Genomic DNA, 27,739 nt, shown 5'->3' with positions numbered 1-27,739 from the left:
GATGGGTGGAGATGAGTCCATGGCCAGATCAGCCAGGATCTTATTGAGTGGCAGAACAGGCTAGATGGGCCAGATGGGCTACTCCTGTTCTTATTTATTGTGTTCTTATGTACCAGTTCTGTTCAGTTTTACAATATATTTTATAATGCACAAAGTCTGTAACTTCAACTAAAGTAAACTCCAATAATCCACAGTTGTATCTGTTAATAATCAGAACTTTTCAGTATCCAGAACATATGGGTTCTATTTTCGATAATTCCTTTAAGCACACTACACATGGATTCTTTAAATCCCCAAGCTTTTGTTTTCGAACACCACGTTCTTCTTCCTATGCTCCTTTTAAATGGACCTGTGGCCCTGTTCATATTCTTGCCTAAAAGCAGTTTAGGACTGCATTTCCTGCACCCATTCCATCCTAAGCAGGACCCTGTTTCTTACACTCCCCTTAAGCTTAATTCATTCACCAGAAAATTTATAATACTACAGTGCAACATCTTGAAAAGGTTGAATAAAATGTTTGTTGGGGTACTAACAGGAATGATCTCCTATAGTATGGAAAATGTGTCAGTTCAGCACAACCAACATCCCAAGGATGCTAGATTATTGAAAATTTTGGTATAATAAAAAACAAATCCTTCCATTCATTTTGGCCACCCTTTCATAGAAACTTGCGATGAGATATCAGGACTGAGACAATAAATGGCAAAATCAATCAAGCAAATATCACTTTAGTTGAGAAAAACTGCAATTTATCAACAACTTACACTGGGAAAAAGATCCTGTCAGCTATCTTTATGCACTTTTACATGGTATGAGTATACAAGAATGCAAACAAAATCTTATTATCCAATTGGATCACTTACTCAGGAGCCTGCAGTTCAATCACTTTACTTCTAAGGCCAATAAATTTGACAACTTGAACCCTGGATGACTCCATATCTGGAGTTACATTATTCTGTTCACCTCCATCTGTGGCTTCCAAAACTCGATCTTCATTAAATCTGGAATGCAAAACAGACAACAGCTGCTGAATGTAGATTTAAGGACAACATGCCCATCCAAAACTGTCTTTGGCAACTATCTTTGCCAACTTTGTATATACTAATGGATACAGTAATCCAGCAGGTGTGGTTCAGACTTCAAAGTTCAAAGTAAAATTTATTATCAGAGTGCATATACGTTACCACATACAACTCTAAGATTGCGTTCCTGTGGGCATACTCAGCAAATCTATAGAATAGTAACTATAAATATGATCAGTAAAAGAGCAAGAAGACAACAAACTGTGCAGATGCAAATATAAATAAATAGCAATAAATAACAAGACCATGAAATATCAAGATAAAAAGTCCTTAAAGTGAGATCATTGGTTGTGGGAACATCTCAATAGATGAAAATCTAAATGATTTCAAAATGAGCCATTGTCCTTTATACTTTAATACAAATACTTAACTGAGGACCTAGATACAAATTCCATACATGGTACAGGGAATGGCTCTCCTCTGTCTGGAGTCAAACTGAATATAGAAGATAATTACACTTTGCAGCCAAACATCTTCACTTCAGTACTTTGCTGCAGGAGTACCTCAATGCAACCATCTTCGATTCCTTCATGGGTGACTTTTCTATTCCCATAAAGTAAAAAGTGGGTCTGATTTCAAGTTTTGCATATTTATAAGCCTACAGATAAGGAAAGATAGCCTAATGCAGCAAGAAATAGACAATATTCATATCAATGAGGATGAATGGCAATTAACAATTGAGGCAAATCAATAGCATCATCCCAATCATAGAACCTCTAAAAATCCTTGGAGAAACAATTCCATCAATGAGGGTCAGCCACATCAATGGCATGGCTACCAGAGACCAGGTATTCAATGAAAAATTGTATACTTTCTTCTTCTTTAAAGGCACAAATGCAGAATGTGATAATATATCCATTCACATGAATGGGTGCAGATGCAACAGTGAATAAGATTGATGATTCCACAGTCCATGATTGGCACCCCATCATGACTAATGAAGGGCCTCGGCCTGAAATGGCTACAGCTTATTTCTCTCCATACATAATACCTGACTGCTAAGTTCTTCCAGCTTTTTGTCTGCTTTGCACCGGCACATTACTTCACAAAGAATGAACCAGCCACACCATACTAGGGTTTTACTTTCCTTCAAACAACATCTCCTCAAGCAGCTTTCATAGAGCTTGTTCCACAAACACGTAGCACGATTATTCCAGTCAGAACAGATCCTGTAATGCGGCGCACTATTGTGAATACTTCCATTAGCTGAAACTCTAACTGGAACTCTTCATTAACTGGTCTTCTCTTGGGAATCTGTTGGGAATCATATTCCTGTTTAGGACTACTACAGCTGACAGCCACTGGGGACTTCAGTAAGCTGCATCATTTTAAGACATTTAAAAAATCTATCAATACTCAAAATCAACAAACTCCAGGTGGCAGACTTTGGTCACGAGTGCAGTTCCTTTTTAGGAAAACAGAAGTAGGGACTGCGCGCAGGTCTGCAGGCACGATTAAATTGCCAAGGACTTAGACTCTCACTCCTGACTATCCTGTTGGTGAATGCACAAGCTCTGGAAAATAAAATTGAAAACCACAGAGCAAGATTTCTGTACCAGAGGGACATCGGGGACTTCTGGGAAACATGGCTGATACCTGCCATTTTGAACATAGTGCTGCAGCCCGAAGGCTTCACCATTCTCCAGAAAGACAGGTCACCTCAGTCTTTTGAAGGTAGAGGATGCTTTATAATTAACTCACCGTGGTGGATCTAGCAGTCAAGGGAATTTTCCACTGTCATCCTCGTAGCAGCATACATTTCACCTCAGGCCAACACTGGCAGGTGTTGGAGGAACCGATCACTGTAATCAGTAGGCACTAAACAATGCACCACACACAAAATGCTGGAGGAACTCAGCAGGCCAGATGGCATTTATGGAAAAAAGTTGACTGTACTCTTTTCCATAGATGTCGCCTGGCCTTCTGAGTTCCTCCAGAATTTTGTGTGTGTTTCTTGGACTTCCAGCATCTGCAGATTTTCTTCTGTTTGTGACTAAACAATGCACCCTTCTTTATCATAATGGGAATTTAACCAGGCAAACATGAGGTCTCTGAATAGCTACCACCAACAAATCACCTGTGGAACCAGAGAAGTCAACACACTTGATTCAATGTTATACCACCATCAAGAATGCCTACCATGCCATCCCAAGCCCACGCATTGGGAAGTCCAGTCACCTGGTGGTACTTCTACTCCCAGTGCATAGGCAGACACTAAAGACTGCAGCACCAGTGCTAAGGACCAAGAAGGAATGGTCAAGGGAGGTAAGAAGCACTTACAGGACTGTTTTGCGTTGATAAACAGGACAATATTCAGAGATTCATCTTTGAATCTGAATAAATCCAGTAGAGTTGGCACCAACTTCATTAAGAACTGTATGGATGAGTATGTGCCTTCAATAACACCCCAGACATACCCAGACCAAAAGTCATGGATGAATCAGGATATTCATAGTCTGCTGAGGTCTAGATCTGTGGCATTCAAGACCGGTGATCTAGAACTATACAAAAAGTCTAGGTACGACCTACAGAAGGCTATTTTAAGAGTGAAAAAGCAATTCCAGTTGAGGTTAGAGATTGAATTGGATGCATGTCAGCTCTGGCAGGGTTTGCAGGCCATTTCTTCCTACAAGGCAAAGTATCATGAATGGCTATGATGCATCACACCCAGGGCGAGCTCAGTGCATGCATTGAAAAGGAAAATATAACTACACCATTGCGAATCCCTGCAGCATCTTGTGATCTTGTGATGTCTATTTCGGAATCTAATGTCAGAACTGCTTTGAAAGAGGATGGGCCCTTGCAAGGTCCTAATGGTGAGAGTGCTCAAAGACACCTTCAATCTCTCACTGCTGCAGGCAGAGGTTCCTACCTGTTTCAAAAGGATGACAATCATACCAGTACCCAAGAAGGGCAGGGCAAGCTGCCTCAATGGTTATTGCCCACTCAGCCTCGGATCACCTGGACAATAGTCAGGACAATAGCTCAGTGTCCAACACAATCATACCCTCAGTTCGAATCAACAAGCTCCAAAACCTGGGCCTCTGTACCTCCCTCTACAACTGGATCTTTGACTTACAAACTGGGAGACCACAGTATGTGCAGATCAGAAATAACATCTCCTCCTCACTGACGATTAATACTGGCGCACCTCAAGGATGTGTGCTTAGCCCACTGCTGCACCCATGATTGTGTGGCTAGGCACAACTCAAATGCCATTTATAAATTTGCCAATGACACAACCATTGCTGGCATAATTTCAGGTGGTGGGGGATGTGCGCTTAGTCCCCTGCTCCATTCGCTTTATACCTATGACTGTGTGGCTAAGTACAGCTCCCACACCATATACAAGTTTGCCGATGACACCACTGTTGTGGGCTGTATCAAAGGTGGGGATGAATCAGGATACAGGAGGGAGACTGAAAATTTGGCTGAGTGGTGTAATAACAACTTCTCACTCAATATCAATAAGACCAAGGAACTGATTGTAAACCAGAAGAAAGAAACCAGTACTCATCAGAGGATCAGAGATGAAGAGGGTCGGTACATTTAAATTTCTGGGTGTCACAATCTCAGAGGACCTGTCCTGGACCCATCGTATAAATATAATTGCAAAGAAAGCACGACAGCGCCTCTACTTCCTCAGGAGTCTGCAGAGATTCAGCATGTCATCAGAAACGTTGCCAAACTTCTATAGATGTGTGTGGAAAGTGTGCTGACTGGCTGCATTACAGCCTGGCTTGGGAACACCAATGCCTTTGAGCAGAAAATCCTTCAAAAGGCAATGGATTCGGCCCAGTACAAGATGGATAAAGCCCTCCTAACCACTGAGTACATTTACATGAAATGTTGCCATAGAGAAGCAGACTGCTGAAGGATTTTGGCCCGAAACATCGACTGTACTCTTTTCCATAGATGCTGCCTGGCCTGCTGAGCTCCTCCAGCATTTTGTGTGTGTTGCTGCCATCAGGTAGAAGGACTACATGCCTCAGGACTTGCACCACCAGGTTCAGGAACAGTTACTACTCCTGAACCATCAGGCGCTTGAAGAAAAGAGAATAACTACACTCATTCTATTTCTGGTGTTCCCACAATCGATGGTCTCACTCTTTATCTTGTTATTTCACGCTCTTTCATTACATGTTATTTCATACTTGTTATTTATTTCTATTTATTTATATTTTCATTTGCACAGTTTGTTACCCACTGATATTGTTTACAGTTACTGTTCTATGTGGAAGGAAAGAAGCTGTTTTTGAATCATTGAGTGGGGGTCTATAAATATTTATTCACATCTTTATGGTGTCTTTTATTCAACTAGAATAAAATTTTTATCAAGAAAACTTTATTTAAAAAAATGACAATTCCACTGAAGAACATTTTTTAAAAATTGAGGGTTAAAGTTTCAATATTTAGCAGCTTACATTTTTGCTTACATTTGCAAGATGTGTGCTGTATCAAAATTCCATATTATGATCAAGTTATACCATCCCATTGCTAATAAGGTTTCAGCATTGCAGATGAATATATCAATGCCACATAATCCCTTATCATCCAGATGACCCTAAGACAATTGAAAGCACATAATTATAATTAGGTAAATTGATATTTTATTCATTGGCTGTCTCTAATACACAATACTTAACAAATAAGCAGTGTGGAAAAGAAGTAGATTGCTAAATGGATATATAAAACTGGAAAATGACATGAAATTTCATTGTGCCAAGATAAAGAGACCAGAATCAATAGGAAATGTACAGTTTGCTATACTGGCTAGTGAACTACCGGTTGTCCTGTGCCTATTTCAAGTGCCTATCCTGAACCTTGATGAACAAACGAGTGGTTCTTAAGATGGAATACTATGATGTCATAATATGATTAGGAATAGTCAGCAAGGCTTTGTGAAAGGCAGGTCATGCCTTACGACCCTGATTGAAGGTAGAGCAGTAGATGTAGTGCATGGATTTCAGCAAGGCATTTGACAAGGTACCCCATGCAAGGTTTATTGAGAAAGCAAGGAGGCATGGGATCCAAGGGGACATTGCTTTGTGGATCCAGAACTGGCTTGCCCACAGAAGGCAAAGAGTGGTTATAGACAGGTCATATTCTGCATGGAGGTCAGTGAACAGAGGTGTGCCTCGGAGATTTGTTCTGGGACCCCTACTCTTCATGATTTTTATAAATGATCTGGATGAGGAAGTGGAGGGATGGGTTAGTAAATCTGATGATGACACAAAGGTTGGGGGTGTAGTGGATAGTGTGGAGGGCTGTCAGTGGTTACAGCGGGATATTAATAGGATGCAAAACTGGGCTGAGAAGTGGCAGATGGAATTCAACCCAAATAAGTCTGACCCTGGTCAGACCCCATTTGCAGTACTGTGCTCAGTTCTGGTCGTCTCACTACAGGAAGGATGTGGATACCATAGAAAGGGTGCAGAGGAGATTTACAAGGATGTTGCCTGGATTGGGGAGCATGCCTAATGAGAATAGGTTGAGTGAACTCGACCTTTTCTCCTTGGAGCGACGGAGGATGAGAGGTGACCTGATAGAGGTGTATAAGATGTTGAGAGGCATTGATCGTGTAGATAGTCAGAGGCTATTTCCCAGGGCTGAAATGGCTAGCACGAAAGGACACAGTTTTAAGGTGCTTGGAAGTAGGTACAGAGGAGATGTCAGAGGTAAGTTTTTTTTTACTCAGAGAGTGCTGAGTGCGTGGAATGGGCTGCTGGTGACGGTGCTGGAGGCGGATACGATAGGGTCTTTTAAGAGATTCCTGGATAGGTACATGGAACTCAGAAAAATAGAGAGCTATGGGTAACCCTAGGTAATTTCTAAGGTAAGGACATGTTCAGCACAGCTTTGTGGGCAGAAGAGCCTGTATTGTGCTGTAGGTTTGCTATATTCTATATAGCAGTATGGCCCTTTTAATGCCCATGTTGATATCACAGGTCCTACACGTCTTAACTGAATGTTCCTAATCCTCTCCCATCTCTCCAAGGTTTACTATTGTCTAATACTGTCATTCCCCATGGTTGACTTTCATCCTTGCCAGAACTGGTACATTGACCCCTGGGCAAAACCAGTGCTCACACAACACCAGCTGCAATCTAATGAAAGAACTCGACCAATTTAGAAAATTCTCCAGTACATGAGTTTCAGGGTCACAGTGAAGATTCATACCATGGATCAAAGGCAAACTAATTTCTATTAAATAACATTAGGGATGATCTGCATACTTTTGCCACAAGGCAAAATAACAAGAAGAACCATAATTCTATACTGGGAACATCTTATGATTCTCAATTCCCACTTACTAAAGTATCATAAAATGTCTCAAAATATTGGTAAACTATTGAATTAAAAAAAAAAAGGTATTTACCTGCTTCACAGTATCAGACTGTCCACTGGTGCTTTGAAATTGTTTCAATGGGAATAAACTACTGCTGTATATTGTATTGAGCAAGTTTGGAAATGTTCCGAGAATTGTGAAAGAAGATTCATCTGGTCCATCCTTTGGGAAGAATAATCCAAAATTGAATACATTTAACTTAAGGTTCCTTTAGTGAAATTTCAATCTGCTCCAGCATGAACTGGGTTATAATACGAATTAAGTCCATATTGTTGCAATTAAAATAGAAATTTCTATTAGGTTTCATTCAAATTCTTATCACACAAAAGTAATCTCTTGATACACCAGAATTAAGAACACATATTGCAAGTGATTGCTGTGGAAAGGGGACCTGGAGACAATGTGTCATCAAAACAAAATCATTGTTAAAGGAAGCCATTCAGATTATTATAGACATTAATCATGCATATATTCCTCCTCAACAAGCTTGCAAGGTTAACATTACACTATTTGTGTTGAAAGCAAAATTTGAAGTAATGGTCTAACTTCATTAAGGAGCCTTGACCATGTGAAATGCATCAGAAACTGGACTATGAACACGGGAAATTACAAACAATAGGAAAGTGTTGGCCAGAAAATCATTTGCAACAAATTCCAAGTTGGTTGGCAGATATGAAACAGTAAATTTCTTCTGTCCGAACAATTTTTAAAATTGTAAATATTTAAAATTCTTTATACTTTATTGTCGCCAGACAGTTGGTACTAGAATGTACAATCATCACAGCAATATTTGATTCTGCACTTCACACTCCCTGGATTACAAATATTAAATATTAAAAATATTAAAAATAATTAAAGTTGGTGAATATTTAAAAATTAAATTATAAATCATAAATAGAAAATAGAAAAATGGAAAGTAAGGTAGTGCAAAAAAAATGAGAGACAGGTCCGGATATTTGGAGGGTACGGCCCAGATCCGGGTCAGGATCCATTCAGCAGTCTTATCATAGTTGGAAAGAAGCTGTTCCCAAATCCGGTCATATGAGTCTTCAAGATCCTGAACCTTCTCCAGGAGGGAAGAGGGATGAAAAGTGTGTTGGCTGGGTGGGTCGTGTCCTTGATTATCCTGGCAGCACCGCTCCGACAGCATGCGGTGTAAAGTGAGTCCACGGATGGAAGATTGGTTTGTGTGATGTGCTGCGCCATGTTCACGATCTTCTGCAGCTTCTTCTAGTCTTGGACAGGACAACTTCCATACCAGGTTGTGATGCACCCTAGAAGAATGCTTTCTACGGTGCATTGATAAAAATTAGTGAGGGTTTTAGGGGACAGGCCAAATTTCTTTAGTTTTCTCAGGCAGTAAAGACGCTGGTGGGCCTTCTTGGCAGTGAACTCTGCTTGGTTGGACCAAGTCAGGTCATTTGTGATATTGACCCCGAGGAACTTAAAGCTTTTGACCTGTTCCACTTGCGCACCACCGATGTAAATGGGGTCTTGCGGTCCGCTACTCCTTCTGAAGTCAACAACCAATTCCTTCTTCTTGCTGACGTTGAGGGATAGGTTATTGTCTTTGCACCATGCCACCAGGTTCTTAATTTCCTCTCTGTTCTCAAACTCATCATTACCCGAGATACGGCCTACAATTGTTGTGTCATCAGCAAACTTATATATTGAGTTTGATGGAAACTTGGCTGCACAATCATGGGTGTACAGTGAGTACAGCAGGGGGCTGAGTACATAGTCTTGTCAGGCACCGGTGCTCAGAGTGATTGTCGAGGAGAGCTTGGCCCCCATTTTTACAGCCTGGGTCCTGTCTGTGAGGACGTTGAAGATCCAGCTGCAGAGCTGAGTGCTAAGGCCAGGTTCCGGAGCTTAGGAATCAGTTTATTTGGAATGATGGTATTAGAGGCAGAGCTGTAGTCAATGAAAAGGAGCCTTACTTAGGCGTCTTTATTCTCCAGGTGTTCTAAGGAGGAATGTAGGGCCAGAGAGATGGCATCTGCTGTTGACCTGTTGCTCCGGTAGGCGAATTGCAAAGTATTGAGGTTGACCGGTAGGCTGTGGTTGATGTGTGCCATAACCAATCTTTTGAAGCAGTTCATAGCAATTGATGTCAGAGCCACAGGTCGATAGTCATTCAGGCATGCCACCTTGCTCTTCTTCGGCACTGGGATTATTGTTGCCTTCTTAAAACATGAGGGGATCTTAGACAGAAGCAAGGAGCAGTTGAAGATGTCAGCAAACACTCCACTTAGCTCGCTTGTGTGGAATAGTACTGAATTATCATAGCTTTCACTGTGACTTATGATATTTGTTATCAGAGTAGATGGGAGAGAGTTGGGTTTGACCCACATGGAATTTCCATGTGAATTGCTACTATTCAGTCTGTTAGAAAAGGAGTTACATCTTGCTTTCTCCCCTATTATTAGAAAATCATGAAATTTCTACAAGCCGCTCAAGAATTGAGGGCATGCTAGAGAGTAGTCAGGCATTGAGCACCATCAGAGAAGTTGCATGGGATTCTCATGAGTCTGCACACAAATATTCATAACCACCACCATCCCTAAAAGCCAGTGAAACCCATTGTTACTACCAATGTAATTCATCCTGTCCTGGTGTTCAATGGTGTTCCATGCACATGGCAGTGTAGTACTTGTTGTGACTCATGGGAGTTAATCCACCATTTGTAGGCTTCTAGGCACTACTTTGCCAAGAGATGAATGAAACATCCATGGACAAAAACATAATTTTTGACAACTTCTGTCTTTACTCTTAAATCCTAAAGAGAACCACAGTTGGATTATCTATATATTGGAAGATAAATTATTGCAATGCAATAGTAATCTTTGTTACTACCAACAGGATTGAGATATATTCCAGTAAGGCAATTAATTAAATAGGTGAAATACTGGCAGATAATTTAATGGATGTTTCTGGTTACAAGAGATAAAGTTGTAAAGGATAATTTCACGGCATCAACTCCGTGGAACCTCTCAGGTTTTGGAACACAGGAATTAATAGAACCAGCAGACAATTTGGCTTTGAGCTGCTGTGCATTTCTCATGATAGTAGCTGACCTTTATTTCAGTTTCAATTTCCTGTACTTTCGTTTTTTCCCATTTTCAATAATATTCAGAAATCTATAGTTCACTTTGTGTTTGAACTCAGTGTCTGACTGAAAAGGTATCAGAGAGTTACTTGCAAAATTCATAAAATTACAAAGGGAAAAAACACTCAATAAAATTCTCTTCATTCAACCTAGAATTCTAGTATTCAGAGTAAGGGTAGGCCATTGTGCTCATGAATTGCACCAAGAGCATAACTGCATCAGAAAGGGAGCACTGTTAATGACATCAGTTCTATGCTTCTCTATTCAAGTCAGGAAATAAATAACTATTTATTTATAAATAAATATATGCTATTTATTTATCCTTGCACAGTTTGCTGTCCATTGATCCTGTTTACAGTTACTGTTTTATAGATTTGCTAAGTATGACTGCAGTAGAAGGATCTCAGGGTTGTACTTTGATAATAAATTTAAACTTGAACCTTGAGCAAGTATCCAAAGGGAAAGTAAATTGATGGAAAATTCACATTTTTCTATTCCACTGACAACCTGTCCAACAATTAAGTGTCTCTTTCACCACTAGTTCATCCTCAAAACTAATGCAAATCAGTGGACTGTGAAGAACATGAAGCCCCTATTTAGATTAGATTATGAGGACACTCAGTCCTCGTTTATTGTCATTTAGTAATGCTTGCATTAAGAAATGATACAATGTTCCTCCAGTATGATACCACAGAAACACAAGACAGACCAAGACTAAAACTACATAATTATAACATATAGTTACAACAGTGCAAAGGAATATCATAATTTAATAAAGAGCAGACCATGGGCACGGTAAAATAAAGTCTCAAAGTCCTGATAGCCCCATCATCTCACGCAGACAGTAGTAGGAAGAAAAACTCTCCCTGCCATGAACCTCCAGCACCGCAAGCTTGCCGAAGCAGCACCCTGGAAGCACCCGACCACAGCTGACTCTGAGTCTGTCCAAAAAACTTTGAGCCTCTGACCAGCCCTCCGACACCGGGCACCGAGCATCACCTCTGCCGAGCGCTTCGACCCTGGCCCCGGCCGCCAAGCAACAGGCAAAGCCAAGGATTCGGGGCCTTCCCCTCCAGAGATTCTGGATTGCACAGTAGCAGCAGCAGCGAAACAGGCATTTCAGAAGTTTACTGAGCGCCTTTAGAAACACAGCTCATTAGCCCTCGCTAACAGCCACTAGACTCAGTAGTGAGAAAAGCACATTTCTCAAGCTCCTTATGTCTAGAGTCGGTATGATTTGAGTCCCACCAACCCAGGAAATTGGGATGTCTCTACCACCTGAACCCTGACCTGAACAAATGCTGTGTAAATACTGCCCCAATGTACACTCGCCTGCCCTCCCCTCATCTCTATATGTATGGGCGGCCCATGGCCCCACTTCGCCAATCACAGCAGGCAGATCCACTCCCATTCAGTCCTTGCTAGTCTGGACTAACACAACATCCTTACCAGCTAATTGATCAAAGTGCCATTCAACGAGGGTAACATTCCCTAATACTGTAACGGTACTTAAAACCCTAATCAACAATTTTGTCTTGGCTGCAGATATCCACCCCACTCAGAACACAAGTATTAGTTGTGGATAATCTCTTTGCATCACAACAAAACTTAATCTCTGCAGCATCCATAATCAAGTACCTTAATCACTTTCCCAGACATTAGTTTAAACACAAGCTTGAACACACTTAATCAATCCTTACAGCAAATCAACGGTATTAAGGGAACAAATCCCTCACAATGAAATTCGTTTTTACTGAGCGTTGCTAGAGACGCGGTTTGTTAACCTTCTCAAGCTCTGTACATCTAGGGCGGGTGTGACTTGGGTTCTGCCACACTGGGAAATTGGGATGTTTTGACCACCTGAAGCCCAGTCTGTGTGAATACCATGTAAATAGTGCCTCCGTGCAATTAGCTGCCGGCATGAAGTAACAGATCGCACACTGCATACAATTGTAAAGAAACTATATTGATTAATTTCAGCTTTATTGAACAGTTAGAAGGAAGATGAAAAGAAAACAAAAAGCGCCCATTATAGTTAACACAGTCCAAACCTACACAAAAGTTCATCTTGAAGTAGTCCTTTACTCATGTACTAGACCCACGGTCTGAATGAAGGCACACACCACCTTTGGAATGTCGCTCAAAATCTATCTTGAACAAAGGGGCTCCCCCCTGGGAATATTGGTCCTTCCTCCTTGAAACCATTCATCTGCACAAAGCACTTTGTGCAACTGGGATGGCATCTTCAGCCATCTTCCCTCATGTCTTCTCCCAGCTCCCACCAAAAAGACCTCGACCCACACCAGTGTCTGTCAAAAAAACCTCTCTGCCCGGCGTTCTCTAGCACGTTCTCCCAATTCCATCATCCTGACTGGTTGACACAACATTCCTAAGTTGAATAACATAGCCCCTTATCTTTAGCTCAAACCCAAACATGCTAAAAGCAGAACAGACTGCTCTTACAGATCTGCTAAAATGAATTACTTTCAGCATAGCAGTAAAAATTATAACCAGGGTGTTAAAATCATAACCAGAATACAAAAGTGGTCGGGGGGGATGGGAAGGAGGATAGCTGGATGGTGATTGGAGAAGCCAGGTGGGTAGGAAGCATAAAGGGCTGGAGAGGAAGAAATCTAATAGGAAAGGAAAGAGGACCACAGGTGAAAGAAAAGGAGGAGAGGACCCAGGGGAAAGGTGATTGGCAGGTGAGAAGAGGTAAGAGGCCAGAGCAGAGTGGGGAATAGGAGGAGAGGAGGGGGAGGGATTTCTTTTTAAACCGGAAGGAGAAATTGATACTTATGCCATTGGGTTGGAGGCTACCTAGACTAAAAATAAAAGGTATTGCTCCTCCACCCTGAGGGTGACCTCATCTTGCCAAAAGGGAAGGCCATGGACCGACATGTTGGGATGGGAATGGGAATCAGAATTAAAATGCTTGGACACTGGGAAGTTCTCTCCATTATCACCCTCTGCCTCACACCATCAAGCCTATTCTGTATCTAGTAGCAAAAAAGCTCCATGAATATCCTGCGCACAAGAGGCTGCTAATAAGTGTTCCATCTTCCAGCTTTCCCACCTTTAGTAGCTTGAGTGTTCTTTTCTCCCATTCAGCACTGTGCCCAGAACTAGCAGCAATCATATCCTGTAAATCTCTGTAGCTTAGGAAAAACTCGAGAAAGCTCTAAGAGCTTGAGGAATCAATGCAACAATCAGCTGAAACTGACCTGAAAGTGCATGTTTGGGCACTTCTCGATATTGATGAAAATTCAGTTGCATAAAGTCGGAGGGTACTTGTGCTGGAGTGCTGAGCTGCAGAACGTAATGCTAGTGCTCATCAGTGTTAGGTATAGATCAAATTCACAACCCCTATCTTTATCTACCTCAGCAATTGGTACCGGGTGAAATTTGATATAGTGGATGACATCCTAGAACCCATTTTTCAGTGTTAGCAGCCAAAATATTATAGGCTCAATGTTCAGCATTTACAGTCTGAAGTCCCCCAGGAGTTGTTGTTGAATTCTTGATATCATCTTTCTGGGCCAGCAGAAGATCACATAGTATTTATGGCCAATTATTTTAAACCTATGACTTCTGGTTACCGACCTTTTAGTCGATGTAAACAGTTTGCCAAACTTTCCGTCATAGCCCGAATCATTTTGAACATCTCCATCACATTTTATCTTCTACCTCTTGTCCTGAGAATGATTCTAGCCTCTGTATCTCATCAAGATGCAAGAAGCTAGAAAGTTATGCATAAAATCTTCCTGCTCTGCAGACATGTCTTGGCACCTTCATATCACATGAGAAAACTGAACGATTAAATAGTAAATCTTAGAAACCTGAATAACTTTGATGGTGTTATTCCAGCCCATAACAAGGATTAAATTTGGTTCAGCGGAGTTCAAAAAGAACAGTTGTGAGATCCGTTTATCTTCTTCATTGCTTTCTGTAACTGGAGGTAAGCTTCTAACTTTCTCTCCTGTGTATAACTCCCAACTTATTAATGAGCCTGCATTTAAAGAGAATGACAAATGCATTAGGTGAACTGAAAAACACATAGTCCTTATCACTGATAAAAGGCACTTGGTTTTGTTGGTCCTACTTAAATCCTACTACATAAGATGCTTCTCCACAATCATAATTTTCCAAGTTTAGTTGTTCTTCAAGAACAATGTAACTCCGTTATTGAAGGAAAGTGACACAAAACATTTCCAGGGAGATTTAAACAGACAGATCCCTTTCAAGGATGAAGAGTCAAATATGAATTTTCCAAACTTGAAATTGATAACACTGAACTCTAACAGAAAATGAATAAACTTGAGCATTCAACCAGGTACAAATATCAATTATAACTAATGTTTCGATGACAAATTCTGCAATGTTCTTCAGGGATGATTCCTGAGCACACCTAGTCCAGTGGTATTGATACCCCCATCATCTGTCCCTCCTGATTCGTTAGTGCTCATTCTATCATGCTTCTGTTCTCCCACCTTGTTTACAATCAAACTCCAGTTCTTACTTAGAGTGAGACCTCTGCGTTTGTTAACATTCTTTTCCTCTAGTTTGACTTCAATGGCTTCTTTTACCAGGCAGTCCCAAAGGTCGTTGGTACAGCACAGTAGTTTTGTGCTGTCGAAGTCAGCCTTGTGGCCATTGCGAACGCAATGATCTCCCTGAGGAAATAATACGATTACGCACGACACTCCTATAGAATGAATACAAGGTAAAGGAAATCAATCAAACCCTTAAAAGGGCTGATGGAAAAACAAAGAAACCAAACAATAAGGAGGAACCTGTCGCTAACACCCGTCTTCCCTAAATTTCCATAGTTTCTGGAAGGATCGCCGGATTAAGGCATCATAGGGTGGGTTGCACTCAGGAACAAGGACTAAACTGTGACCTGTGTGATTCCCCATTGGATGGCAATCAGATCAGCACTGATATGAACACTCAACAATTAAGGCCATCATGGGCATCTGTGCAGCCTGAACTGGGCAGTGTGGGCTGCAGTTTCATATTTTTCCCATTTTTTCATGATGGACTACTCAAGAAATACCATAGAATAACATAGTGCTATGTGCTTCAAATTCTATTAATTAAGGCATGAAGGTTTGAGTTCCATTTAACATCATTCTGAGCAAAAATATGCATTATGCCAATAACAACACTAGGCGTGTGCCTGAAGCCAAAAAATTGTCATGTACTGTTTACTAATGAGGATTGAAAACCTAAGTTCCCACTACAACTTTGCGATTTCACCTGAAAATCACACAATATATTTCAGGTGAAATCTACTTTTGAATATGTGGTGCATAAAAAGAAGCACCACTTGATCCATTTTCCAGGCGTCCACGTGTGTTCACACTCAAAAATGGTCTAAGAGTGTCTCACCGTCAATTGCCCCTGTAATCAGATGGAGTCCATGTTCATCCACTGCTGCTGCTGTCACCTCTATCGCGCGTCCATGAGGGTGTGCAATTTGATAGAGCTGTTTTCCACCTAGCAGTTTCCAGACCTGCAGAAAATCCAAATGTGCATTCTTATTGTTACTGAAAACAAGAGCAAATGTCTTTCGCAAAAAACCACAACAAAGTATCATTAGTGATGGTTGCAGGCTTGATTTCAATATTTAAGAGAAATTTGGATGGGTATAATACAGGCGACCTGGGTTCAATTCCTGCTGCTGCCTGTAAGGAGCTTTTACGTTCTCTCTGTGATCACATGGGTTTCCCCTGGGTGTTCTGGCTTCCTCCCACAGTCCAAAGGCCTTCTAGTTCATAGGTTAATTGGACATTGTACATTGTCCCATGATTAGGCTCAGATTAAATTGGGGTATGCTGGGTAGCATAGTTAAAAGGGCAGGAAAGGCCTATTCCATACCGTGCCTCAATCAATCAACAGACAGATAGATAGTTTGGCATGGACTAGATGGGCAGAAGGGCCTGTCTTCTGTGCTGTAGCGTCTATGACTCCATGACTTTGAAGCAATAAAATCCACTGCAATGAACATTGCAGTTGTCAGATTCAAATGTATACTTAAACATTTCACTTTGTTATCCTATATTGAAAGAAAGAATATAGATGGGAATAAAACTGTCTATCAGGCATTTGTTGTTCTCTCTTGTCCTAGTATTTTTGTTCATGTATTCTCTGTTCAAATATAATTACATTGAAAGACAAGTGGAAATGCTCCTGTGTTGTTCCAGGACTGGTGACACTGAAAATGTGTATCTTTCTGTCACTCCCACATACATGATAAAAAAAAACACACATTTTTAAATAAAATCTGCTTGGAGAAACTTTGGCAACAAATCAACAAAACAAACCACTCCCTTTTATTCGAACTGAATATCTGAATGCTTTCAAGACATGCTGCAACAGAAGATGGGATCTCTCCTATTACACAAGAGTTAAGTGCTGAGGAGTAGATGAGCCCCAGTCATTAGTAAGAATTGAGTTGGTCTACATCAAGTTCTCCAACACCTCACACACAGGTCAAGCCAGGCAATGTCTTAAGCATCTCTGTGTGCAGACTCATCAGCTCTTGATTGCAAGCTGCCCAGTACCGTCTTTATCCTTGTACCTGCAAGTAGAAATATTTGAGCAACTCGTTCTGCAGAGAGCTGACCCATAAGCTACCCTTTCCTCCAGATTTCACTGTAGCTTATGTCTGCGTAGTCACCCATGACGTTTGACTAAGCCTCTAAACTCTCCATTTTAGTTTATGAAGAGCCTGGATCTGAACTCATTGTCCAACCATCAGATAATTGACTCTTTCTGAATAGAAAACTCCAGAGATATGACGTATTAATGATGTATGTGAAATGAGGAAGGCATATGTATACGGTCATAGTGAGGGAAAAGAAATTGATGAGATGCATCAATTTAAACTATGTGAAGGTCATTTCCCGGCAAAATGGTGGAGAGATGAACAAGTCGAGTGCTGAAAAGGGAATCCTACACAAGACTAACTTCATCTTCGATGATCTCTACTCCCCTACAACTCATGGATTTTGTGGTCATCTTACCCATGGTAGCCAACACATGCTACTCACAGCAACAGAGCCAGTGACTACTTTGAGAACCACGTTCCACCTGCCACTGCGTTGCAAGTGAATGCACCCTCCTCCTGTAAAAGAGGGGGGAAATCAAGGTAATCTGTCTGATTTTGCTTACCAAGGTTGAAATATACTGATACAAGTTTGCATATTGAATTTCTGAGTGTTAAAATGTAATTTATTACTTGATCAAATTTGTTGTTGGCTCCACTAAACACTTTTGATACCAGGGAATTTACTTTGGCCACATGTTTTTCTAGTTACCTTCTAATACAGGTACAGATTCCTTTTCGCTCTTGATGTCTTCCAGGGCTGTTTGGAAGGTTTTCACTCATCATGATCTTGTATTACACTTGGCTATGGAAGCCCATGTCAATGAAAAGGACTGCTAACTTTCACTACTCTTCTTTCAGGCTACATAATGAATTCCAGCTCTGGTTGGATTTAATGCTCATCTCGCTTTCAGAAGGTATAAACATGAAATGAACTTGTGCAAGAAGATTTCAGCTGATACGTCTACAGCTCTGCCCAGATAACATCCACAAATAATGAAAATATTATTTTTAAGCCCCTCTGAAGTGCATGTGCCCTTATGTATGTATACACAAGTGATGCAAGAAACCTGAACAGTTCCCAGTGCCGGTAAATTTTTGCTTTTTTTTTACTTATGTTTAGAAACTGTTCTCACTTTATATATGCTTTCCTTCATTATGAAACCCAGTATCAATTTTAATGACCCATTTTCTATTTTTCAGATAAACACTTACCTTAATTACAGATTTACTACAAATGGAGACAACCTTGCCACTAATTTTGTTGAGGACAAGAACATTGATGGATCGTTCATGGGAACGGGGTATCTCCAGAGTGTCCTGCACCGCTGATGTTAGGGGTACAAGTTCGATTGAAGTGGATCCTGCACAAGTAAATATACACAATGAATATGAATTTCCCTCAACCTGTAAAACTAACAGTGGGATTTTTTTTTTACCTTTATTAAAAACCTCTTCTAATTTGCAGATATTAGGTAATTCTTAATGAAATGAGATCTCACAGAAGTGCAGAGTTGTCTATAGTTAATAATTCTGTCCAAACACATGATTTTTAGAGTGCAGTACTGGTCGACCTGAAACTATGATGAGACTAAGACAGGTTACCAGTGAAGGGATAAGTCAAAAACATACAAAGGAAAGTAGTAATCAGGATAATGGGATTTTGCATTGAGGCTCAGGAAAAAAGAAAACAAACAATTAAAAAGAGCATTATAGAAATTGTTGAATCAGAACAGGTGGAGAAAAAGAAAAACGATCTTCAAAGTACTCAAAGAAAAGGCTGGCAAAATAAAACAATTTAAAGCTAATTATTAAGGTCATGAAATCTAAAACTGTTAAGTCCTTTACAAACCCAAAACATTAGATTTGTTCCTTTTTCCACCAAAGCAGCCTGACTTGAGTTTTTGCAGCATGTTCTGTTTTTACTTTAGACTGCCATCATGTGCAGTATTCTTGATCTTCTTTCTTGTAGCAGACAATAATAAACCAATTGGTTGTTCCTAACAGTCCAATAGCTTGATAGCCACCATCACGTCAACTTTTGTGCTCAATTACAATTTATTTAATTTAGTGAATTAAAATTCCCATCTGAAATGGTGGTGGGATTGATTTTCCTGGACCATTAATCCAGCCTCAGCACTATTACTACAATACAGAACCTATTTTCTATTTTACCTCGACCTGAGAACCTATAATTGAAATTTTCATAGCTTACTAACCTACCAGCAATTAATTTCTTATTTTTATTGTCAAACACCATTGTGTTGAAGTGCCGATCTACTTGACGTTCACCCAAGATGAAGATCTGCAGGACAGCAATTGTCTGAACATCCCAGACTCTGAACATCTTCCAAAAGGAAAATAGAAGTTTAAATTTAAGACAACATCAGTAACATTTCCATTAACTTCACAGTTAGTTTTAAACATACAAATACAAACTGAAATAAACAACACCAGGAAAAACAACTCTATTCTATGAAAACTAATTTTAAAAAATTATTAAAACAGCAAAAGCCATTATGAGCAACAGAGGTAATATCAGCATAATGCCACCGCGAGTCAGTAATTCTGTTCATGCTGAGTTTAAAACCTGCAAGCATTACGTTGTTTTTTTTTTAAAAAAAACAGGTCTTCAGCTTCTTTCTCTAAAAGCAAATGCAAAAGATTTTTGTCAAAAATAAGGGACGTATGTTGAAATTCAAACTAGTCTAGTATTTATACTGTGAACGTTACAAGGAAATATAATGGAACAGAGGGACCTCGGAGTACAACTGCATAGTCATTTTAAGGGGCTTCAAGGGTAGACAGTGTGATGGAAAAACACATTAGCATGTATCCTCCATCAGGGCAGTGAATATAGGAGTTGGTACATTATATTGCAATTGCATAAGTTGTTGGCAAGGCTGCACTTGGAGTACTATCTTTAGTTTTGTTGTAGGAAGGATGTGATAAACTGGAAAGAGTGCAGAACAGATTTGAGGATGTTGCCTGGACTAGAGAGCATGAGATATAGAGAGAGGATGACCAGGCCAGATCGTTATTCCCTGGAATGTAGGAGAATGAGGGCTGACCATATAGAAATGTTTAACATTATTAGAGGAATGGATAAGGTGGATTGTATTGTATATTTAATATTACAGTAATATTTGTATAATATTGTCAATACGATGCTTGATTAAACATTCTTTTTACATAATGCTTTGTGGGTTAAAAATAAAAGTACGTAAATGGCAAACGTCATTACGTCACCATGTCATAGGTACACACCTTGATTAAAGTAAAAACTAAGTTAGAAATTTATTCCTGGCACCTTTGTTTCCCTTTCAATTAAATTTTTATGTTTTGAAGTTACAAACCCTAACAGATGGGTAACATTCTTTTCCTCAGGATAGGAGAGATCAAAACTAGGGAGCATAGATTAAGAACAAGAAAAGGATTCAGAAAGGCCCTGAGGATCAACTTCTTCACTCAGAGGGTGCTGAGTAGATAGAAAAAAGCTGCCAGAGGAGGTAGTTTTTCCAGCTATAATAGTATCATTTAAAAAGCACTTGGACATGTACATGGAGGGAAGAGGGCTTAGAGTGATGTGCCCAACACAGGACATTGGGTCTTGCTGAGTGGGCACCATGGTGAGCATGAACTAGTTGGGCTGAATTGCTTGTATCTGTGCTGTACTGCTCTATGAAACTATTGAAAATAATAATCTTTCACCTCTCTATCAATGCTGTGGATAAATTAGAAGAGAGAAAAGTACTGGAGATGAAAAAATTCCACCTCCATGAGAAGATAGCACCAGCAAACAAAGCAACCAAAGGTGACATTCTTCAGACAATTCACGAAACTACTTCCTTTTCATCCTTTACTTCCTTTACTTATTCTTTCCAGTATGATTCTGCTACTATTGGAGCCTGGGATCTACATTTTAATTGTGTGTTTTCAGGCCAATTGAGCGATTTGGTGCTCTGCTGTCTCCAAGGGCTTTAGGTGAGGTTTCAAGTGAAGTGTGTGACCTGGAGGCCAAGAAGTGTGGAGAAAGGGCGCAAGCCGGTGATGCACTCCAATTCTTGATGATCTCACTGGTTAAATCAATGAGGGCATGAGCGGACAGAAAGGGTCTCAGCCCAAAACGTCGACTGTACTTCTTCCTATAGATGCTGCCTGGCCTGCTGCATTCCACCAGCATTTTGTGTGTGTTGCTTGAATTTCCAGCATCTGCAGCTTTCCTCGTGTGAACATTCCTGGACTGTTTTGATAACTTTGTGGTTAGATGTTTTATATTCTGTGTTGTTTTCCATAGAAACCATAGAAAAACTACAGCACAGAAACAGGCCTTTTGGCCCTTCTTGGCTGTGCTGAACCATTTTCTGCCTAGTCCCACTGACCTGCACACGGACCATATCCCTCCATACACCTCCCATCCATATATCTGTCCAATTTATTCTTAAATGTTAAAAAAAGAACCCGCATTTACCACCTCGTCTGGCAGCTCATTCCACACTCCCACCACTCTGTGTGTGAAGAAGCCCCCCCTAATGTTCCCTTTAAACTATTCCCCCCTCACCCTTAACCCATGTCCCCTGGTTTTTTTCTCGCCTCAGTGGAAAAAGCCTGCTTGCATTCACTCTATCTATACCCATCATAATTTTATATACCTCTATCAAATCTCCCCTCATTCTTCTACGCTCCAGGGAATAAATTCCTAACCTACTCAACCTTTCTCTGTAACTGAGTTTCTCAAGTCCCGGCAACATCCTTGTAAACCTTCTCTGCACTCTTTCAACCTTATTTATATCCTTCCTGTAATTTGGTGATCAAAACCGAACACAATACTCCAGATTCGGCCTCACCAATGCCTTATACAACCTCATCATAACATTCCAGCTCTTATACTCAATATTTTGATTAACAAAGGCCAATGGACCAAAAGCTCTCTTTATGACCCTATCTACCTGTGATGCCACTTTTAGGGAATTTTGTATCTGTATTCCCAGATCCATTTGTTCTACTGCACTCCTCAGTACCTTACCATTTACCCTGTATGTTCTACCTTGGTTTGTCCTTCCAAAGTGCAATACCTCGCACTTGTCTGTATTAAACTCCATCTGCCATGTTTCAGCCCATTTTTCCAGCTGGTCCAAGTTACTCTGCAGGCTCTGAAAACCTTCCTCACTGTCTACTACACCTCCAATCTCTGTATCATCAGCAAATTTGCTGATCTAATTTACCAGATTATCATCCAGATCATTGATATAGATGACAAATAACAGTGGACATAGAAACATAGGAGATAGGGTGCAGGGATCATTGATATAGATGACAAATAACAGTGGACATAGAAACATAGGAAATAGGGTGCAGAAGCAGGCCATTCGGCCCTTCGAGCCTGCACCGCCATTCGGTACGATCATGGCTGATCATTCAACTCAGAACCCTGTACCTGCCTTCTCTCCATACCCCCTGATCCCTTTAGCCACAAGGGCCTTATCTAACTCCCTCTTAAATATAGCCAATGAACTGGCCTCAACTGTTTCCTGTGGCAGAGAATTCCACAGATTCACCACTCTCTGTGTGAAGAAGTTTTTCCTCATCTCGGTCCTAAAAGGCTTCCCCTTTATCCTCAAACTGTGACCCCTCGTTCTGGACTTCCCCAACATCGGGAACAATCTTCCTACATCTAGCCTGTCCAATCCCTTTAGGATTTTATACGTTTCAATAAGATCCCCCCTCAATCTTCTAAATTCTTTCTTTTCAAATCTTTTTATTGTATATATATATATGAAAAATAACATGAGTACATCGAAGTAACGACACTTACAATGTCTCAAAAAAACCCATCATTTTAAAGATTGAAAACAAAATTTTGTGATAACAAAAAAAAACCTACTAAGCAGGAAAGTGAGAAAAAAAAGAGAACCCATTCGGTGTACAACCCTGGAGCCATGCGTCATACAAAAAGCTTCTAAAAATAAACATCAAACCGCCAGCAAGAAAAGAAAATATACTAAAAAAAATTTACAATTAGATCGTGGAAAAATAATATCAATTAACTCAAATGATAATAACGAGCAAATGAGCCCCATCTTTTCTCAAAATCAAATAAAGGTTCAAAGGTTCGACTTCTAATTTTCTCCAAACTAAGACATAGCATCACTTGAGAGAACCATTGTGACAAAGTGGGAGCTGATGTATCCTTCCACTTCAACAAAATGGCCCTCCTAGCTATCAATGTAACAAATGCAATAACATGTTGGTCAGACACAGAGATACCATGAATATTTTGAGGAATTATTCCAAAAAGCACAGTTAATTTATTAGGTTGTAGATTAATTTTAAGTGCTTTAGAAATTGTTGAGAAAACCGACTTCCAGAACTGTTCCAATATAGAACAAGACCAAAACATATGTGTCAGTGTAGCTATCTCAGTTTTACATCTATCACAATGACTATCAACATTAGGAAAAAGTTTAGAAAGCCTCTCCTTTGTCAAATGATAACGACGTACAATTTTAAATTGAATCAAATTGAACAAATTGAAGAGTTAACCAACTTCAATATCCGCATCCAATCCTCCGTCATAAAAGTCAAATTAAATTCCTTTTTCCAATCCTGTTCCATCTTAGACAAAGGACGCGTATCCCATTGTAATAATAAATTATACATTCTTCCAATAGAAGCCTTAATCAAAGGATTCATACTCATATTAGTATCTAACAGGTCGGCCTCCAATATGTAAGGGAAATTACTTAAACATTTTTGTAAAAAATGTCTAACTTGAAGGTATTGCAAAAAGTGTGAATATGAAAGAGAATATTTATCAGTTAATTGTTCAAAGGACATCAATCTATCTTCTTTAAATAAATCCAAAAAAGAATTAATACCTTTATTTTTCCAAAGTAGAAAAATTGGATCACTCAAAGAACGCTTAAAAAAGTAATTTCGGTAAATTAAACTACAATGTTTAAATTTTGTAAGATTAAAAGAATTGCGGAACTGGAGCGAAATTTGTAAAGAATACTTAATCACAGGATATAAATTTAAATTAACAACTTTACCTAATTGCATAGGTAAAGGAGCCCCCAATAACGAAGTTAAATAAAACTGTTTTACAACTTTTAGTTCCAGATCTCCCCAAATTGGCCGATCAGTCTTATCAACCCAATATAACCAAAAAGATCAATATCGCAGATTAACAGCCCAATAATACATTCTAAAATTAGGCAAAGCAAGACCTCCATCCTTTTTCAATTTTTGTAAATGACATTTACTAATCCTTGGTCTTTTATTATTCCAAATAAAAGATAAAATAATAGAATCAATCCGATCAAAAAACTTCCTTGTCAAAAAAACAGGAATATTCTGAAATAAATATAAAAATTTCGGTAGAATCATCATTTTAACTATATGAATACGACCAACAAGCGAAAATGTAAGTGGACTCCATCTACTAAATAAATACATCATAGAGTCTACTAAGGGAACAAAATTAGCTTTATAAAGATCCTTATATTTTTTAGTAATTATAATACCTAAATATCTAAAAGAGTCTGAAACTTTGAAAGGTGTATTATCATATATAGAAACAGAATCATTTAAAGGAAATAATTCACTTTTACTAAAATTAATTTTATATCCTGAAAAACCTCCGAATTCATTAAATAATTTTAACAGGGCAGGAATGGATTCGTCAGGGTTAGATATATAAACCAATAAATCATCAGCATAAAGAGACCTTATGCATTGTCTCATTCACAAATATCCCATGGATATTTTTAGCCTCATGAAGAGCAATAGCAAGGGGTTCTAATATTAAATTAAACAACAAAGGGCTTAATGGACAGCCTTGCCTTGTTCCCTGTGAAAGCTGAAAAAAAGGAGACCTACAATTGTTAGTAACAACAGTAGCAATAGGGGCTTTATATATCATTTTAATCCAATTATTAAAATTAACACCAAAGCCAAATTTCTCTAAAACATTGAATAAATATTTCCATTCAACTCAGTCGAACGCTTTTTCAGCATCCAAAGATACAACACATTGTGGAATTTTAGAAGAGGATGAATATATAATATTAAGTAGTCTCCGAACATTTGAAAAGGAATAACGACCCTTTATAAAGCCTGTTTGATCTTTACAAATAATTTTACCCAAAATATTCTCCAACCGATTGGCCATTATCTTTGACAAGATCTTAGCGTCAACATTCAGTAATGAAATAGGTCTATATAAAGCACAGTCAGTAGGATCTTTATCTTTTTTAAGAATTAAAGAAATAGAGGCCTCATAATAAGTAGAGGGTAAGTCACCTTTCACAAAAGAATCCTTAAACATTTCCAACATATACGGAAAGAGCAACTTTCCAAATTTTTATAAAATTCTACGGGATAGCCATCAAGTCCTGGGGATTTACCAGATTGCATTGAAAAAATAGCTTTATGAATTTCGGCTTCAGTAATTTGAGCATCGAGAATCTTTTGATCCTCAGCCGAGATTTTAGGAAAAACAATCTTTCGTAAAAAAGCATTCATTTTAGAGGAATCTAACGGACATTGAGATTTATATAGCTCAGCATAAAAGTCTTGAAAAATCTTATTAATTTCCTCATATTTCTGAGCTAAGGTTACCATCTTTCCTATGAATTTTCATAATTTGCCTTTTGGCTGCAGCCATTTTTAACTGAGATGCAAGCAGTTTATTATTTTTATCTCCAGACAGATAAAATTGGCTCTTTAACTTAAGCAAATAACCTTCAATGGGATGAGTTAATAACAGGTTATATTGTGATTGAAGTTCCACTCTTTGTTTAAATAAATCAGTATTGGGGGAAATTGCATAGATATTATCTAAATTTTTAATTTGTTTTGAAATTCTATCTAATTCTGCTTTAGTTTGTTTTTTAAGTTTAGCTGAATAAGAAATAATCTGACCATGTAAAAATGCTTTAAATGTATCCCATATAACTAAATTAGACATACCCCCTATATCATTAGAAAGAAAAAATTCCTTTATCTGGGTTTCAATGAAAGTGACAAAGTCAGAGTTTTGCAATAATGTCTGAGACATGCGCCAAGGTGGGCGGGCAAGAGTGACATCATCAAATTCAAAAGACAAACTCAGAGGCGCATGATCAGATATAGCAATAGCGTCATATTCGCAGGTTTTAACACTAGGCAAGAAGCAGGGATCAATTATAATATAATCGATCCTGGAATATTTTTTATAAACATGTGAGAAGAAAGAATATTCTCTATTGTCGGGATGAAGATACCTCCACAAATCAATCAACCCAAAATCAATCAAAAAGGAATTAATAAATGACGCAAATCGATTTGGAAGTCACTGATTGGTTGAGCTCTTATCAATCCTCTACACTGTCTACAACACCACCAACCTTTGTGTCATCTGCAAACTTGCCAACCCACCCTTCTGCCCCAACATCCAGGTCGTTAATAAAAATCACACAAAGTACAGGTCCCAGAACAGATCCAGTGGAAGTTGTTATTGCTGTACAGTTCGTAAGCATTGAAATGTGCTTCTTACTATCTGTAGGTGAGACAAGCAGAATGGCTTTGTTCTGGAGTCTGCAGGCTGAAGAAGCTTGAGTAATTATTGGAGTTATACCAGTAATTTTGATCGGACATACCCGATCAAAACTTTTCCATGGACGGCTTCCAGACCGTTCGAGCTGACCGGAAGTGCACTGAGAGCGGTAAGCGTAAAGCAGTTGGGGGCTGGTTAACAACGGATGGTGCAATCCGGGTCTTATTACGATTGAGGAACGTGTTTGTAGACCGGATATTAAACTTTTTGCTGTTGGACTCCGGCCATATTCCACCGAGATACAACACTGGGCGTCACGGGAGGTTGTTCCTGCCTGTGGCCATCGAACTTTGCAGCTCCTCCCGTGGAGGGTCAGACACCCTGAGCCAATAGGCTGGTCCTGGACTTATTTCCATCTGGCATAGTTTGCATTTTGTTATTTGATTGTTTGTGGTTTTTGTATTGCTATATTTATGCTCTGTTCTTGGTTGGTACAACTGTAATGAAACCCAATTTCCCTCGGAATCAATAAAGTATATCTACCTATAGAACAAAATTTCATGCATTTTTCTGTATATTATCTGGGCAGAAATAATCATCCTTCCGTGTCAGGAATGTACTTCCCTAAGAAACCATCACCATAAGATATGCTAATTCATGCTGACCTGCAAAATCACTTAAGCAATAGCCAGTAAGACCTTACTACACAAGCGCAGCAGGTAATTGGCTAAGCACCAATCTATAGTACACAGATGCCATTCATACTCAAACTTTCCAATGCATTATTCTCCATGTAAAATACAAAGTAGTCCTGGATTTTAACAGTCTATTTAAATGCTCAGTGTGCAGATGAATGTGCTTGGTGTTAATCCAGCACTTCCTTCTTCAATGTCATACCTGTCTTGAGGAAGAATTAGTTCCACGTCATGTATGTGCCATTGATCAATATCCAATAGCATCAAATCATGTGAAGTAAAAGTTGAAGATTCCAAGTCAAGATCATTGTCAAATATTCTGCTACATCAAAGCAGAACTTAATGGTGTCTGCACC

The 27,739-nt window shown here is 39.4% G+C and overlaps 1 protein-coding gene across 1 annotated transcript in view; it reads right to left on the bottom strand.

Annotated features, from left to right (window-relative positions):
* Positions 1-27,739, bottom strand: part of LOC134351139 (WD repeat-containing protein 64-like) — a 134,656-nt gene that overhangs the window by 45,613 nt on the left and 61,304 nt on the right. Inside the window, exons 8-14 of the mRNA XM_063057253.1 lie at positions 19,374-19,497; positions 18,366-18,514; positions 15,932-16,055; positions 15,127-15,245; positions 7,462-7,593; positions 5,519-5,646; positions 864-1,001 (exon numbers count right to left, since the gene is read on the bottom strand). Coding sequence (XP_062913323.1) covers positions 864-1,001; positions 5,519-5,646; positions 7,462-7,593; positions 15,127-15,245; positions 15,932-16,055; positions 18,366-18,514; positions 19,374-19,497 — 914 coding nt within the window. The remainder of the gene's footprint in view (positions 1-863; positions 1,002-5,518; positions 5,647-7,461; positions 7,594-15,126; positions 15,246-15,931; positions 16,056-18,365; positions 18,515-19,373; positions 19,498-27,739) is intronic.

Source organism: Mobula hypostoma, chromosome 8, assembly GCF_963921235.1.
Source record: "Mobula hypostoma chromosome 8, sMobHyp1.1, whole genome shotgun sequence".
Classification (NCBI taxonomy): Eukaryota; Metazoa; Chordata; class Chondrichthyes; order Myliobatiformes; family Myliobatidae; genus Mobula; species Mobula hypostoma.
Note: the sequence above shows the minus strand (reverse complement) of the source record. Positions and strands in the feature narration are given on the sequence as shown.